This window comes from Haliotis rubra, unplaced genomic scaffold, assembly GCF_003918875.1.
Source record: "Haliotis rubra isolate DU_JTF1 unplaced genomic scaffold, ASM391887v1 Scf301, whole genome shotgun sequence".
Taxonomy (NCBI): Eukaryota; Metazoa; Mollusca; class Gastropoda; order Lepetellida; family Haliotidae; genus Haliotis; species Haliotis rubra.
The window spans coordinates 574,251-588,947 of NW_025766971.1; the positions used below are offsets into that span (position 1 = coordinate 574,251).

At 36.8% G+C, this 14,697-nt stretch overlaps 1 protein-coding gene across 1 annotated transcript in view; it reads left to right on the forward strand.

Moving 5' to 3' along the window:
* The window catches only part of LOC124282722 (tetraspanin-15-like), a 68,576-nt gene extending 56,333 nt beyond the window's left edge, over positions 1–12,243 (forward strand). Inside the window, exons 3-7 of the mRNA XM_046718743.1 lie at positions 6,221–6,295; positions 6,766–6,876; positions 8,127–8,339; positions 9,157–9,240; positions 11,222–12,243. Coding sequence (XP_046574699.1) covers positions 6,221–6,295; positions 6,766–6,876; positions 8,127–8,339; positions 9,157–9,240; positions 11,222–11,371 — 633 coding nt within the window. The 3' untranslated portion in view covers positions 11,372–12,243. The remainder of the gene's footprint in view (positions 1–6,220; positions 6,296–6,765; positions 6,877–8,126; positions 8,340–9,156; positions 9,241–11,221) is intronic.
* The last annotated feature ends 2,454 nt before the right edge of the window (positions 12,244–14,697 follow it).

Here is a 14,697-nt window from a genome sequence, read left to right on the forward strand (position 1 = left end):
TGAGTTATGACCAAGTGGGATATACAGTGTATTTATAGCATTGAGTTATGACCAAGTGGGATATACAGTGTATTTATAGCATTGAGTTATGACCAAGTGGGATATACAGTGTATTTATAGCATTGAGTTATGACCAAGTGGGATATACAGTGTATTTATAGCATTGAGTTATGACCAAGTGGGATATACAGTGTATTTATAGCATTGAGTTATGACCAAGTGGGATATACAGTGTATTTATAGCATTGAGTTATGACCAAGTGGGATATACAGTGTATTTATAGCATTGAGTTATGACCATGTGGGATATATACAGTGTATTTATAGCATTGAGTTATGACCATGTGGGATATACAGTGTATTTATAGCATTGAGTTATGACCAAGTGGGATATACAGTGTATTTATAGCATTGAGTTATGACCAAGTGGGATATACAGTGTATTTATAGCATTGAGTTATGACCAAGTGGGATATACAGTGTATTTATAGCATTGAGTTAATGGCCGGGATATACAGTGTTATATACAGTGTATTCATAGCATTAGTTATAGCATTGAGTTATGACCATGTGGGATATACAGTGTATTTATAGCATTGAGTTAATGACCAAGTGGGATATACAGTGTATTTATAGCATGAGTTAATGAGCGAATGAGATCAATCATTAGTGGTTCAACTCGTTGAATATGGTGATTATAACAATGCATCTTAATCCATCATTATTCTAATATTTCGTTTCAGGTCTTTGAGTTATTTTGATGGTTGTTGAACTCAACCGAATGAAAGTGTATGGGCTATTCATTAGATAGTACTGTGGTGTATTGACAAATAAATTGTATTGCAATGTATTGAGATTCATGTTACGATGTATTGGGAGGTTAAGTGTTTGACACTGTGTGACACTGATTGTACAGATCCTATTTCTGCGTACCAAGGCCCTAAGATAAATGTTATGGTTCTGATAACAACAATCTCAAAATGGGTTTTCTTTTCTTTCTTTTATAGTATGTAAAGTATGTTGTTTTGTAAAATAATTACAGTGGGATACATTAGTTTTGAATTAAAGTCTGTGCAGATTTTTACTTCCAACATTAACCATATAGATCATCACAAAACTTCTTAAAGTGGTCAGGTATACCAATATATTATTTGGGATGACACTTTCTCAGTTTAGTGCAGAGTCTAGTACTTTTGTTAGGTTGAGTCCCATGCAGGTTTCGAACCCACACTCAGCACCTAATCCCCAGCAAACAAGTCTGCCATCTCACCCATGACAGTCGCCAAGTTGGTTAGATGGCTGACTTTCTGTTTTGGCAATTCCACTATGATGGAATATTAGGTGAATATTTACATATCACTGATTTCTCAATAATAAATACAAATATTGGGATAACTAATTTTATCTTGAACATCTGTAAGTCAGAAATTGATGTATTGAGTTGTTTTATATTCAGTGTTTCTCTAAGCTAATAGCAAAATATATTGTCCTTGACATCTGAATCCTAATATGTTGTAGTGGTACAGCGAATTTTGTATGAACTTACCATGAGGTGAATGACATATCATGACTCCAAATTACTAATCAGACTGAATTTACAGTTGTTAGTGTTGACTATTACCCATGTGACTATGGCTTTAACTTGATACATCCATTTTACACCATCTATTACCCTGCTTGGCTTGATAAATAATTCCCACAAATTCAAGCCAAAAACTCACAAGCCAAAAAACACACTCATCATTTTTTTAATTCATGAAGAAATATGGTTCAGTTTGCCAAACACGTGAGTGTATGGGAACTGACTAGTATTTATGATTGAGTAGCATTTTATGTTTCTATGGACCCGTGAAGATCCGGGGTAGAATAGGTCTTCAGCAACCCATGTGCTTGCCATAAAAGGCGACTATGCTTGTCATAAGAGGCGACTAAAGGGATCGGGTGGTCAGTTTCGCTGACTTGGTTGACACATGTCATCGGTTCCCAGTTGCGGAGATCGATGCTCATGCTGTTGATCACTGGATTGTCTGGTCCAAATTATTTACAGACCGCCGCCATATAGCTGGGATATTGCTGAGTGCGGCGTAAAACTAAACTCACTCACTCACTTATGTTTCTATGACAGGTATGATACAGGTGATACGATACTTTATCATATACCTATGAATAATATGGACCATTCTGCACATACAATACTGGCTGTCGGCATATGTCCATATTGACCTCCAGAGCCAAAAATCAGCCATATCAGCCCTATCAGTCCCAAAGGGCTGAAAATCCATATCAGCCGTATTGCCTGGCCACTAAACTGGTACAGAATGAATACACACAAACGCTCGAAACTTCAATAGACAGAGCCGAGTTTATTTTAGAGTTACGTCCCTTGATGTGGTATAGGATAAAAAGGTTATGATATGACAGTTTCCAGTTGGCCACTAAAACGATACAGTTTTAGGCAGATGGCAGATGCACACTTTGCATTGTTCATCGTCCAGAAATAGAAGTTAACCGTATGATCTGCCTCAGAGGAACCTGAGAGCTTTCCAAACACATTAAACTGATAAGTACTGAATCTGTTATATTGCCAAGACTGGATTTTTTTGTAAGGCCAGAAAATAAATGGCTCTTATTTGTCGGAGTTATATTTACAAATCGAAACCTTTTCTGATAAATATTTTTGCCATGTATTTGATGATGTCTTAAAATATCCAAACAGGTGATTGTTCCGGTATCTGTTCCGATTTACATCACCAGTGTTTGCTGTTGTAACCCATTCAGATCCAAGCCCAAACCAGCAGATATTGGATGTGAATTCATGTCTTAAATTCAGCCTTGAATGAATGCCACTGCTAACTGGCACTGTTTAAAAGAAATAAATAGCTTGTGATGCCCTGGCAAAACATTCTTTTACATTCCTGTGTAAAGAATTTAGTTCACTTGAATCCATTACTTCTAACAATAAATGTATGAATATGATTTGGTGAAAATGCACAGGATTAAATATGAATTTAAGAACATTGTCCCTACACATAACACAATGTGAAGCTTATAAGTTAACTTGTGATAAGCTTTTGGACAAAAAGTGTCTCCAATGACCTTGAATAAACATAACTGTGGCATCTTTAGCAATCTTCAAACGAGAACTGTTTATTATGGAGTTAGGGGTTTATTATAAATTGTTTGACTAAATATTACAGTGTCACAGCTTTCTTAACATTTGTATAATTGTTTACCACGATACAGTTAAGAGACAGTGAAGGCTTTTTCAGTATGACCCATACAAACCTGAGCAGCAGACGCCATATTTAGGGTGTTGACAGCAACCAAGAAAGTCTGTATATTATGCCAAAAAGTAAGGATCTGAAGATTTAGCAAAGGTTTAACAGCGACCTCAGTGTATTAATCTTTTTTTTTCAGTCTGTTCTTTTGTTCTTTCACCCCAAACAATCATACTGCCAAAATCAAATGGATGTCAAATGTAAAGGAATGTTAAATATGTGATATTTTTTTTATCAGAGGTTTTGGTGGTGGTTTGTACATATCCGCTAGTTTCAAACCTTCACAATATTAATAGAGTTTGAGCTTTAGATAATTCTCCTTTCTTTCCTGCTGAGACAATTATGTATTGGTGGCCAAAAACTCAAAGAAATTAGTCATTACGGAAAACCAAGCCAGGAAGCATTTTTCCTCTCGGTACCAAAAGTCAGATTATGTTTTCTTTTAAGAAGTCACAAAATTTTAGTCTCTTTAATATTGTAATTTTGCTTTTATTGCAACTTACAGTTGTGTATGTAATAAATATATTATGTCAAATGATATTTTGGAATCTTTGATTAAATGTTGAAGATGGTGGTTGGAATAGGGGAAAATATTACCGCAAATTTATTTCTATTTGCAATAACCTTTGAATATTTCAGAACAATCATTTAAATATGTTTACATGTCTACTGTACTTACTAATGTTTCATGCTTAGAAAACTGACAAAAGTGAGCTTTTGAAGACAATTGATAGCAAGATAAATTGGTTTGTCGTTCAGTTGTTAACAGAAACAAAAAAATATTCATGAAACCTAAATATTCTATAAAAATAGTTACTTTTTCGAAGAAATGTGTAATATAAGAGCTGTATTTTTAATCTTTGATCTTAGCTGAGGCAGTCCTAAAAGAATTATTTACATATTGGTTTAGAAGTTGGTCAGACAGTGCTTACTGGTGCAGGGTGCATACTATGGCTAATATTATAGTTATGTAAGTGAGTTGCCACTGGAATATTACATGCTGGTATGTTTTTGTACTTGTCGTGCATTTTATCACATAGCAGATTCTGAAATATTTTTTCACCCTTATAATCAATGTCTAAAATTGGTCTCCATGAAACAGTGTAGATATGATGTTCTTCTGATTACTGTGACATGTTTTACCATTAAATTAGTTACTTTTACTTTACTATTTTATTGTGAGATATTGACGACTGGATTTGAATTCTCAACTACATGCTGACATGATAGTGACTGTAGTGAAAGAACAATATTTTCTCTTATTCGCTAAGTTCCGATTGGCTTGAATCTGGAGGGGATTTGAAAATATGTATTGGGCCCTGCAGAAATTTACCATCACATTTCATGTATCAGCATAAAGGTAGATGGAGGACATAGTGTACACACTGTTTCACAAATCAGTTCTGATGGTTACAGAACCATGAAGATCAGGGTTAGAATTGATCTTCAGTAACCCATGCTTGTCGTAAGAGGCGACTAACGGGATCGGGTGGTCAGACCTGCTGACTTGGTTGACACATGTCATTGTATCCCAATTGCGTAGAGCAATGCTCATGATGTTGATCACTGGATTGTCTGGTCCAGATTTGATTATTTTATAGACTGCCACCATATAGCAGGAATATTGCTGAGTGAGGTGTAAAACTAAACTCACTCACTCACTCACTCTGATGTTTACACAAAGTATGTGATCTAGTCTAGGCATTGCCATACTTCCATTTTTTATTGTTGCGGTGGCTGAGTGGGTTAGATCACTGACTTTGTGTGGCGTGATTACTTACCTGAGACTGAGAGTGTGGTTCAAATCCAGGCTGTAACTCAACCTTCAAAAAGTACAAGAATCTGTACAGTACTAAGAAAGTGTGATCCCAGATGTAAAATCGGTTCAGATGGCTATCAAGAACTCATCAATGATTAGAATATTGTTTCATGCACACAACTGGCAAACTCTTGCATGTCATGCTTAAGGTCTTGGCTCAATTCAACAACCTGTGAAGCCTATTTCTTGTGTCCTTCACTGTGATGTTCCAGCAAATATTATTGAAAGCGATGTAAAAACACAGATTTACACCACTTGATGATCTTGTTTGTTCCGAACTGACAGGACTGTGAAACCCTGAGTTAGAATTGATGTTCAGCAATCCATGCTTGTGTAAGAGGTGACGGGATCAGGTGGTCCTTCTTGTTGTGTTAGTGGATGTCTTCGTATGCCAGGTACATAGATCAATGCTCATAACTCCAGACAGGATTATTTACAGCCCATCGTCATATAGCTGGAATAATGCTGAGCTGGGGCATTCAACAACAAATAAATAAAGAATGCTAAAATGTCCGCGTAATACCATATTTATGAAACGAGTGAATGGTTTGGTATCTAATGAGCGATACTAAACGATGTCCGTGTAATACCATATTTATGAAACGAGTGAATGGTTTGGTATCTAATGAGCGATACTAAACGATGTTCCGTGTAATACCATATTTATGAAACGAGTGAATGGTTTGGTATCTAATGAGGGATACTAAACAATGTCCAGCGTAATACCATATTTATGAAACGAGTGAATGGTTTGGTATCTAACGAGCCACAGTGAGTTAGATTCCAGTACCATTCACGAGTTTATGAAAGAAGTATTAGCATTGGGATGTCAACTGTAAACCACATTGACGTCATACGTATGGCATCACGCGATTTTATTACACAATGTGTAATAACATTGTAAAATTATTAAGCAGTGATATCTTCAATGGGTGAGTAATGAGTTTAGTTTACTCTGCTTTTTGCACTATTCTAGCAATATTACAGCGAGGGACACCAGTTATAGGTTAACACATTGTGGAGAATCGAACCCAGGACTTCAGCTTGATGAGCAAGCACTTTAACCACTACGCTACCCCATCACCCCCAAACAAACTTATTTACTCCTGATGTTGTCTTGCAGTTCATCGTGGCGATGGTCCTGGCTATCATCCTCACCGCAGCAGGAATGGCGTACGGAATTGTGTACCGAGAAGAGGTAATCGGGGAGAAGAAGACAAATCTGTTTTAGTTGTTGTCAAGATTCAGGAAGCAAAACAAAATGGAATTTCTGAAGTTTCATCCATGCCTGACTCGCTTCAGACCATTCTGTGTCATACATTTCCTTATCCATAAACAATATAAAGCCTGTGCCAAGAGGTACCAGCATGGTTCTAGCTTGGTTTTGATTCTTGTATATGTATTGTCAAAGACTAAGTTAACAGCACAAAGTACCAGTAAAGTACCCTGAAGTATCTTTCAAATATGTGAAGTTGTACTTCCATGAAGTTGGGGACAAGTTGTGCCATTATTATGGCAAAGGTCAATGATATTCCATGATGTACATAAAAATGTTTTAACTAGATGCATTATCTTTAATTTATTTAGATTTGAGTTACTGCTTTAACTGTTTAAACAATACTTATTGTTTATATCATTTGGTAACATATTTTGGGATGTGTTTTGTAGCTGGAAGAGACAATATCCCGGGGAACGTTGGTGAAACAGTTCATCCAGCAGCGTTACAAGGGCATCCGGTTTGACAGGGCCACCTATGTGATCGATCTCATGCAGTCGGAGGTAAGAGGGCTACAACCTGTCATATCCAGTAGTCCTGTGGGCAGTCAGGCTAACTAACTCCTGCTTGTGAAGAGGTGATACAATGGGTTGGGTGGTCAAGTAACATGGTTGTCTGCTTGTTATGTATCAGTGGCGTAGATCAGTGCTTATAATGCCAGTCATTGGATTGTCTGGTCCAGACTCGATTGTGTAGACTCCTGTCATAAATCTACAATATTGCCACATATTGAAAACCGAAATCCACCAGCCAAATGGCATTCAGGTCATTTTGAATGCACTGTTAAGCATCACTGTCTGAGTTAAGCTGACCCCCCAAATCTGAAAGGTGTAAAAATAGTTATTGCACTAAATGTGGACTTGCTGAAGACCAATTCTAATCCGGATCTTCATGGGTCTGACTGCAGTTAGCTTTTTAGGACGTGGTAAAGGCGTGATAAATTTGCATGTATAATACATACCTATTTACCATGGTTTTGATTTATTTGTGATTTTTTGTGACTTTTTGTAAAGGTCAACAACGCCAATGAACATAATGCACATGACAGTATTATCAAGTAAATTTAGGCTCTGTATTATTTGTTACACTGCTGTACTGAGTCTAACAAACCCTAGTAGGTCATGTCAGCTAACCTTTGAGCGACCTATGACCGTCCAATTAAATGCGAGACGGATGAATGGATTTAGTCATTCAGAAAATGGCTACTATTTTATTGTTCGACAGGACTTACAAAATGGTTTTTGGATTTTCTCTTACCCAGTCACTGACACTGATCTCTCAACAAACGAAAATCCACATAACAAACAGATATCTGACCTGCAGTATATACACTTAGGAGTTTCTGATGACATGGTTATTATTATCTTATATATGACGTCCTGGAATATTGACAAAGACGCTATTTTCAGTGACTGTTTTCTCACTGTTGTGAATAATGGTGTCCTCCGTGTGTATCACTCGGAAGCGATCGTGTGGAAAATAACATTCGGAATCGTTCGAGTACAAACGTTTTCAAGGTAAACTTTCAAACAGTATGTGTGAATGTTAACTTTTACGATTTGGTAAACTGTGTTCTGATTGGTCAATTCATAAGGTTAGCTGACACGACCATTTGCTAGGGTTTGTTAGACTCAATATAGCAGTGTAACAAATAGTACTGAGCCTAAGTTTACTTAGACTGCAGTATTATCATCGGTCTGGCTGGGAGATACGGTTTAATAATGACCTAATATTGAGCTTGTTGTTGATTCAGCTTAAGTGTTGTGGTGGTGAGTCTCCGCTTGACTACGGTGAGTCGACATGGCAAAAAGAAAAAGAAGCAGAACGGAATGGTCGGACACCCTTGTCCTGTTGTAAAGATTATGAACGCTACCAGAACAGTGAAGACCGATTCACACAGACTTGCACCATCTTCCAGCAGCCCAGTAATGTGGAAAATGTGTACAATCCTAACATCAATAGAAAGGTAGAAATGCTTTAAAAACCCTTGAAAAAGTTGGTTCTTTGCAGCATCCTTCTTGCTCTCATCATAAGATAAGGCTAAAGGAATTGTCTGATATTTGATTACAGGGAAATGTATATTTGTTTGAGTGTATTTTAACTTTGAAGATGATAACAATCTACTAATGGCTTTGGATTTTAATAGGATGTGATTTTAAGTGTGAATTTATATACAAAATTTACAGGGTTTCTCCTGCTGTTTGACAGAGGAGGCGAGGGATAGGGGTCCTGCTACTTTGCTACTGTCCTTGCTACTTTGACAATATGAAAGGGAGATAACTGGAGTATATGAAATTTTGAGTTTTCTTTAATGGGTTTTAGAGGAGACATTTAAGGCCTGACTCAGTGCTTATTTGTGTTTATGGTATATAAACATAGAACCTGTGAGCATATTGGGTAAATCTCACAGTTTGCAAGCTTGTTTGTACGTTTATAAGTGCTTAAACCGGACAAAACCGGAGAAGATCACTGACATTTTTAGCACATTTTTAGTGTCAGGAAACAGTCGTCCATTAGTTGGCATTTTTCAGCAGTTTCTGAAAACAAATGAAACAGAAAACAATTCTTGGTTTGCCAATCAAATGACCCCAAATTCCTTATAATGTATTCATTGTATTTAACATTAAAATGAGCACTGCTTGAAAAAAATGATTTACAAATGTTTTATGGGTTTGTCTGGTCCAGACTTAATTATTTACAGGTAGATTGATATAGTCACAGGGTAGTTGACTGCCATGGGAAACTCTATGTTCTCTCACTCAACAGTTCACTTGTACTTACAGGGTTGTGGCAAAGCTCTCTCAACTTTCTTCTCCGATCACATCTATGTTGTGGTTGGGATTGGCATAGCAACGTTTGTTATTGAGGTAAGCAATTGTTTTGATAATTATACATGTTTTCAAACTTACCTGCACAGTTTAAGACATGATTTCATAGTTATAATAATAATAAACAACTCTCTGAAATATTTTTTGTAGCTGACAGCAGCTTAACTGTATCTGAACTGTACATTTCTATGTCTTTTGTCAGCTCTGTATCCACTTAAACTTTATAGTTCTATACCTGTTGTCTGCTCTATATCTACCGTTATCTCCACAGTTCCATACCTGTTATCTGCTCTATATCTACCACTGTTATCTGCTCTATATCTACCGTTATCTCCACAGTTCTATACCTGTTATCTGCTCTATATCTACCGTTATCTCCACAGTTCCATACCTGTTATCTGCTCTATATCTACTGGTATCTCCACAGTTCCATACCTGTTATCTGCTCTACATCTATATCTATATCTACCTGTTATCTGCTCCACAGTTCCATACCTGTTATCTGCTCTATATCTACTATTATCTCCCTACACAGTTCCATACCTGTTATCTGCTCTATATCTACCATTATCTCCCTGTTAGTTCTCCATACCTGTTATCTGCTCTATATCTACTATTATCTCCACAGTTCCATACCTGTTATCTGCTCTATATCTACTATTATCTCCACAGTTCCATACCTGTTATCTGCTCTATATCCACTATTATCTCCACAGTTCCATACCTGTTATCTGCTCTATATCTACCGTTATCTCCACAGTTCCATACCTGTTATCTGCTCTATATCTACTACCTGTATCTCCACAGTTCCATACCTGTTATCTGCTCTATATCTACTATTATCTCCACAGTTCCATACCTGTTATCTGCTCTATATCTACTCTACCATATTATCTCCACAGTTCCATACCTGTTATTATCATCTACTACCGTCTTCCACAGTTCCATACCTGTTATCTGCTCTATATCTACCATTATCTCTCAGTTCCATACCTGTTATCTGCTCTATATTATTATCCCACAGTTCCATATCCTGTTATCTATCTCCACAGTTCCATATATCTGCTCTATATCTACTGTTATCTCCACAGTTCCATACCTGTTACCTGTTATCTGCTCTATATCTACTGCTCTATATCCACAGTTCCTGTTATCTGCTCTATATCCACCACAGTTATCCCCACAGTTCCATACCTGTTATCTGCTCTCATATCTACCACCGTTATCTCCACAGTTCCATACCTGTTATCTGCTCTATATCTACTATTATCTCCACAGTTCCATACCTGTTATCTGCTCTATATCTACCGTTATCTCCACAGTTCCATACCTGTTATCTGCTCTATATCTACCAGTTCCATACCTGTTATCTGCTCTATATCTACTATTATCTCCACAGTTCCATACCTGTTATCTGCTCTATATCTACCATTATCTCCACAGTTCCATACCTGTTATCTGCTCTATATCTACTATTATCTCCACAGTTCCATACCTGTTATCTGCTCTATATCTACCATTATCTCCACAGTTCCATACCTGTTATCTGCTCTATATCTACTATTATCTCCACAGTTCCATACCTGTTATCTGCTCTATATCTACTATTATCTCCACAGTTCCATACCTGTTATCTGCTATCTACTATATCTCCACAGTTATCCTCCACAGTTCTATACCTGTTATCTGCTCTATATCTACCGTTATCTCCACAGTTCTATACCTGTTATCAGCTCTATATCTACTGTTATCTCCACAGTTCCATACCTGTTATCAGCTCTATATCTACCGTTATCTCCACAGTTCCATACCTGTCATCAGCTCTATATCTACCATTATCTCCATCATTCGAGATGTGTTATAAACTCTATATCTACCATTATCTCCTTGTGCTATGTGTCATAAAGTCTATATCTATCATTATCTCCACAGTTCTATACCCGTCATCAGCTCTATATCTACCATTATCTCCACAGTTCTATACCTGTTGTAAGCTCTATATCTACCATTATCTCCACAGGTTGTGACCCTGATCTTAATCTCCATCCTGCTGAAGGTGCTCAACAGTCTGTACATACCCCAGCCGGAGGAGATCGTGTACGACATGGCCCACAACCAGGAGAAGTCCCCCTACCCGTCGCGCGGCGACTACCGTGACTACTACAGATAGACCACCCCAAACACCCCATCACATCACACCCGCCATTGGATCACACTGTATCAGTCATCTACAACCCAGCAACCCACACATAATGTTTGGCTGGGGATGAACATTGTTTGGGAGTATTTCTCAAAAAAAAGTCCTCATCCTAGCATTGTCAAATTTTTGTGAGTTGAATATATGTTTGGGAAATAATTACGATAAAGTTCTTAAACAGGATCCCATTGGACTTGCCACCTTGCCAACCCTGAACATTTTCATATCATTTGAAATTAGAATTTGTAGAAGTATCAGAAGTATCCTAACAATCAATTTTGGAGAGATTATTGAGGAGTTGTTTCATTACTTGATGACAGCTTATCTTTGAATTATTCTTCAAAGGAAACAATGGCACCAAGTATTAAAGTGATCCTTTGATTTTTGTGTAGCTTTGTCAGCTTTAGCTTTATGGTCCTGCTCAGATCATTAGCTTTGCTGATGTTGGGAAACAAACCCAGAAAAACATCCATTTGGTGTGAAATGTATCAATTTTGATGTTCTAAAATGAAAATACCATGCAGTACGAGAGTAATATATGCACCTAGTTTGTTCAATGTTTGCTGGTCATACATGAAGAATATCCATTGAGGTTGATCCTGGTGTTACTCATGCTCAGTTAGGGCTCATATACTTTCTTTATTGCAGCCCTGATAATGTATATATGTCATCCAGCATGCGCTGTAGATTTGGATTAGTTTTGATAAAGGAAGGAAAAAGATTTGTGCAAGACATGTGATCTTGACAACATGATCTTGACAGTGTGATCTTGACAACATGATCTTGACAGTGTGATCTTGACAACATGATCTTGACAATGTGATCTTGACAACATGATCTTGACAGTGTGATCTTGACAACATGATCTTGACAATGTGATCTTGACAACATGATCTTGACAGTGTGATCTTGACAACATGATCTTGACAGTGTGATCTTGACAACATGATCTTGACAGTGTGATCTTGACAACATGATCTTGACAGTGTGATCTTGACAACATGATCTTGACAATGTGATCTTGACAACATGATCTTGACAGTGTGATCTTGACAACATGATCTTGACAATGTGATCTTGACAACATGATCTTGACAATGTGATCTTGACAACATGATCTTGACAGTGTGATCTTGACAACATGATCTTGACAATGTGATCTTGACAACATGATCTTGAAGTGTGATCTTGACAACATGATCTTGACAGTGTGATCTTGACAACATGATCTTGACAATGTGATCTTGACAACATGATCTTGACAGTGTGATCTTGACAACATGATCTTGACAATGTGATCTTGACAACATGATCTTGACAGTGTGATCTTGACAACATGATCTTGACAGTGTGATCTTGACAACATGATCTTGACAATGTGATCTTGACAACATGATCTTGACAATGTGATCTTGACAACATGATCTTGACAATGTGATCTTGACAACATGATCTTGACAGTGTGATCTTGACAACATGATCTTGACAATGTGATCTTGACAACATGATCTTGACAATGTGATCTTGACAACATGATCTTGACAGTGTGATCTTGACAACATGATCTTGACAATGTGATCTTGACAACATGATCTTGACAGTGTGATCTTGACAACATGATCTTGACAATGTGATCTTGACAACATGATCTTGACAACGTGATCTTGACAACGTGATCTTGACAATGTTGATGAACTGGTACTTGCAGAATCTCTGTACTACATGTACTGTGTGGATGTTGTTTGTTCTTGGTAAGGGCCACCTTTTCTATTCTTCTGGCCCCAAATTTTAATAATCCTGAAGTTTTAACACTCTCTTCTTACAATCATTCTGCAAATTAAATTAATTATTCTCTCTTAGAAATATTGATAAGCTCTGTGCTGGATATTTTATTCATTATGATACAATGTTTTTAGTTTCTACATGAAAAAATGGAGGCTGTATTGAGTACATTGTATTGTGATGGGTTCAGGAATGTCAGCTGTGTAACTATTAACTGTTTACTGCTCTCTGGGTGTCAATATATAAAATTTTCTGTCTCAAAAGTGTGTTCAAGTGAAGCCATTATTCAAATAATGAGCAAGTTTATGCAAATTATGCTCTTCGTCTACAGAGCACCCTTTCTATTGCTTTTGAAAGGCGATATGGCTGCAATATTGCCGATGTGACGTTAAATCTTAACTCACTCACTTTTGAAAGGTGCGGTTGGGTAGCCTAGTGGTTAAAGCATCCCCACGTAATGACGAAGACCCTGGGTTCGATTCTCTGTATGGGTACAAGGTGTGAAGCCCATTTTTAGTGTCCCCTGCCGTGATATTGCTGAAATATTACAAAAAGCGGCATAGAACTAAACTCCCTCACTCATATACACTACTGTTGTACATTTTAAGCAGAGTAAAACCAGTGACATTTTGTCTTGCCTACCACCAGATGCTTTTTATTTGTGATAATTTGGATTTCTTTTACTCCTCTGTGTTACCCTTTAAGAATTGATTATAAAACGAATTAAATGAGAGCTGTTTCTTATCGGTTTTATCATCTTATATTAATTAGTTGAGACAAATATTTTGAAAAAGATATTCAAAATGTACATGTCCTTCGGCAGTTGAAGGACATGATTTATCCATTGTTGTTTTTTACTTGATTTTAATTGCAACATCTTTGGTTTCTCAGACAATGCTTAGTGAAGTTTAAGCTAGGGTTTTGTACCAAAATGTATGCTCAGGTAAGAATGTTTCCAGTTTTGAATACACTTTTCAGATTTTGAAAGTGTTTTGTGAATACAAAGTTCCATTTTCTGCTTAAAATATGAGCAATAATTTTAGTTCTCAGAAACAAAATGAGGCCAATCATGCAAAAGATAGGTTATTTGTTATAGCTTTTAGTTCCAAACTCAAGTAGAGAAATGCTTGAAGATCAGTGTTGAACTGGTTTCATGCAATTTGACAACAAAATTGATTTTATTTCAATTTTACTTTACAAATTCATTAATATTTTTATGTTGTGTTTTTAGACAGTAATAGTTGTTATCATTCTTTTATCATCAACTAGTTTCTATATTATGTTCAGTCATACACTGAAACAAAAATACCAGTGAATACCATTGTGAAATTTAATGGTGACTAAATGAAAGAACTAGCTCTCTGTAACTCATTCCTTGGGAGTCGAAAAATTATGGAAATCCAAACATCATGATGTGCAAATGTTGAAATTGTTAAATTTGTTGAATCTGGATCGATTGAATCCTGCCCACATCAACAGACAGGTGTCATGTGATCGATCATGTGATCGATCATGTG